The following is a 3,459-nucleotide window of genomic DNA, read 5'->3' as shown; positions in this document are numbered from 1 at the left end:
TACAGGAGTCACCTCCCTGTGTCCATCCACAGAAATTGGTGGGAAAAAGGCCCAAACCCACCATCAGAGCAACTAAATCTCTTTATTTTTTAGCACAGAACCTTCTCACTGAATGGTTTTCCAATAAGAACCAGGATTTTGCCATTTCTCACCCCAAAAATGAGAGGCCCAACCATCCCCAGCCGCAGCAAGGTCGACCCTTCCCTAATCCAGCACCAAACCTGGATCAGCACCAGGTAGAGCTCCCAGTGATGCCAAATCCACACCCCTGTGCCACACCGGGCTGGCTTTGGTGGGAAGAGCAGGAAAAGGAAGCTGCTTCCTCACCATCACCTTCCCAGCTGGGCAGCACTGCCCTGAACAGCATTTTGGAACTGGTACCTTGATGGAATGTGGGAACCCTCCCAGGAATCTGTTTGGTCCAACAGCAGTTGCCCAAGTAAAAGGGAACATGGAAATCCTGAGCGAGGCAGACTCATGGTCACCCTTTATTTTTTAATCAGGTTTTATCTATGAATTGACCTTATTTTGTGTCTCAGGATTTGCTGTTCCTCACCTGTAAACTCGCTGTGGGTTTAATCCCCTGGCAGCAAGTCTTGGGATGATAACACCACCCTTACCCCAGATCATGGAATGGGTTGGGTTGGAAGGGACCTTAAAATCACCCAGTTCCACCCCCTGCCATGGGCAGGGACACCTCCCACCATCCCAAGTTGCTCCAAGCCCCGTCCAACCTGGCCTTGGACACTTCCAGGGATCCAGGAGCAGCCACAGCTTCTCTGGGCAACCTGTGCCAGCCCCTCCCCACCTTCACTGTAAAAATATTCCCTGGCTGGATGAGCTCTTGTTCATCTTTGTATCCCTTGCCAAGCTCAGCTCTAACTGACCCTCAGCCTTCCTGACCCCAGCCATGAACTATCCCCACCCTCTTCCCAGGATATTTGTCCCCACTGCCTTTGCACTGGATGCATTAACTCAGAGCTGCTCTAACTCACATTGTCACATTTATGTGTTACTTCCCACATTTTCCCAAGTTTCCTTAGTTTCAGAGAGTTCCTAAACCAGCTGCCCACAGGAGCACAGAGCTCAGGGGGAATTCATCCAGACAAGGAGGGGAAAAGCAGCTCCCTGAGCTCTGTGCTGCTGCTGCCAACACCTGGACCTGTTGTCCAGGGAAGCTGTGGCTGCTCCTGGATCCCTGGAAGTGTCCAAGGCCAGGTTGGACGGGGCTTGGAGCAACCTGGGATAGTGGAAGGTGTCCCCACCCGTGGCAGTGGGGGAAGAGATCAGTTTTAAGGTTCCTTCCAACCCAAGTCGTTCCATAATTCCAAGACCAGCAGCCACATTCCAGCAGACTGCCTGGTCAGTCAATTCCCAGCCACTCCAAGCTGGCCATCCCAGGTGTTCACAAACCTGAAGGCTCAGGGGCATCACACGAGCATCAAACACTATCGAGACCACCAGGTTTTGTAGGGGGGGACGAGGACACCAGGGCAGCCCCAGCACGGTCCCCCGTGTTCTGAGAACTCCATCGTAGGGAGAGGAACCCCTGCAGCCACTCAAACCTTCACAGAAGAAAACACGCACCGAGCAGTTGGGTTGGGAGAGCATTTATTGAGTAAGGCTGAGCCGGGACGCCGCGGATGTGCCAGGGAGGCCCAGGGACGCCCCGGCAGCTCCTGGCTGTCTCCTCATCCTCCGGACGCTCAGTCGAGCTGCAAGAGAGGGAGAGAGGCGTCAGCGGGGACCGGCACCCCCCAGCCCTCCGCGCCGTCCCGCGGCTCACCTTGATGAACCCGATATCCTTGGCGTACTGGCGGAAGCACTGCCGGCACATGTTCAGCCCGTACTTGCGGATGAGGCCGTGGCGGTTCGAGCACACGCGGCTGTGAGGGGGAGAGGAGAGCGCGGCGCGTCAGGGCGGGTAATGGCGGCTGTGGGGGGTTGTGAGGGGGGGGGGATATAGGGAGGAACGATACGGGGAAGGGGGATAAGGGGAAGGGAAGCGAGGCGGCCGCCACCGCCCTGCGAGCCCGAGGAGCGGCACTGACCAGGAGCGGGAGCCCTGCCCGAACTTCCTGGGGTGGCTCCAGTAGAGCTGCTGGTGCCCCATGGCTGCGCGGCAGCGAGAGGAAGATGGCGGCGGGTGGCCACCTTTAAAGCCCTCACGGCGGCTCCCGGCGTGCACCGCGGCGCGCGCGCGCTCCCGCCGCGCGTGACGTCACCGCTTCACACACACGCCCACCCGTGACGTCACCGCTGGGAGGGCTGCGGGGCGGTTCCCGCGGTCGCCCCGCCCCGTGACGTCACGGCGGTGAGAGCCGTAGGGCCGCTGTGCCGGATGGGGGAGCGCCGGGCGCGGTGGCGCGCGCCTGTAGTCCCAGCTACCGGGGAGGCTGAGCCCGACGGATCGCTTGAGCCCAGGAGTTCTGGGCTGCAGGGCGCTGTGCCGAGCGGGCGTCCAAGCTAAGGCCGCCATCAATATGGTGACCCGCGGGGAGCTGCGGGACACCAGGTTGACTAAGGAGGGGTGAACCGGCCCAGGTCGGAGACGGAGCAGGTCAAAGCTCCCGTGGCGGTCAGTAGCGGGATCGCGCCTGTGAACAGGCCCTGCAGCGTAGCCTGGGCAACACAGAGACACGCGGGCTCCCTTTTGCCCCAAACAAACCCCAAACACCCCACCCGACCCCACACAAACCCCATTTTACCCCCAAAACACAGCGCCTCCTCATGGGCACAAGCGGCACCGCAGCCACGCCGCTCGGCGAAAAATTAACAGCACGCCGAGAATTTCCAAGCCCAAATCCTGTCGTTAAATAATAAACGTGATGAAACAGTGCTGGAAGGGGCCACTGGTTTATTTTGTTTCCCACCCAGTCCTGGTTAGCGCGGTGGGAGCCGGCTCTGGGCGGAGTGAGGCGCGGCAGCGATGGCCGCACCCCCCTCGTACCCTCAGGGCGGACACGGCTGCACCGACACCGCTCTCGTCGCTTCCTGCTGTCCTTTAGGAAGCCTGAGCTGTTATCACACTCACCAGCACTCAGTTCCCCGTGCCCCCTCACCCTCCGTGTCCCCTCACACCTTCCATGTCCACTCACACCCTCCATCTCCCCTCACACTCTCCATGTCCCCTCACACCCTCCATCTCCCCTCACACCGCCCTGCCCTTCATGCCCCCCATATGCCACCACATCCTCATGTCCCCTCACACTCTCCATGTCCCCTCACACTCCCTGCCCATCACACCTCCGTATCTCCTCAAACTCCTCATATTCCCCAAACCCTCTATGTCCCCTCATACTCCCATGTTCCTTCACACTCCTCATGTCCCTTCACACCCCGTGTCCCCTCACACCGTCCATGTCCCCTCACACCGCCCTGCCCTTCATACCCCTCATATGTCCCCACATCCCCATGTCCCCTCACACTCTCCATGTCCCCTCACATCCCCTGTGTCCC

At 59.7% G+C, this 3,459-nt stretch overlaps 1 protein-coding gene across 1 annotated transcript; it reads right to left on the bottom strand.

Annotated features, from left to right (window-relative positions):
- Positions 1 to 1,594: 1,594 nt before the first annotated feature.
- On the bottom strand, positions 1,595 to 2,203 carry RPS29 (ribosomal protein S29). Its single transcript, XM_027704033.1, has 3 exons — positions 2,052 to 2,203; positions 1,787 to 1,886; positions 1,595 to 1,715 (listed from the first exon to the last, which is right to left on the bottom strand). The coding sequence occupies exons 1-3, from the start codon at positions 2,111 to 2,113 to the stop codon at positions 1,707 to 1,709; spliced, it is 171 nt and encodes a 56-aa protein (XP_027559834.1). The 5' UTR covers positions 2,114 to 2,203; the 3' UTR covers positions 1,595 to 1,706.
- Between the last annotated feature and the right edge of the window lie 1,256 nt (positions 2,204 to 3,459).

Source organism: Neopelma chrysocephalum, unplaced genomic scaffold (assembly GCF_003984885.1).
Source record: "Neopelma chrysocephalum unplaced genomic scaffold, ASM398488v2 Primary Assembly neopelma1_253, whole genome shotgun sequence".
Taxonomy (NCBI): Eukaryota; Metazoa; Chordata; class Aves; order Passeriformes; family Pipridae; genus Neopelma; species Neopelma chrysocephalum.
This window is presented reverse-complemented; position numbering and strand designations above follow the sequence as displayed.

Coding starts and splice junctions, on each gene's coding strand:
- RPS29 (XM_027704033.1), bottom strand. CDS start 2,113: ATGGGGCACCAGCAGCTCTACTGGAGCCACCCCAGGAAGTTCGGGCAG. Junction 1,887..2,051: donor GGGCAGGGCTCCCGCTCCTG/GTCAGTGCCGCT, acceptor TCCCCCTCACAG/CCGCGTGTGCTCGAACCGCC.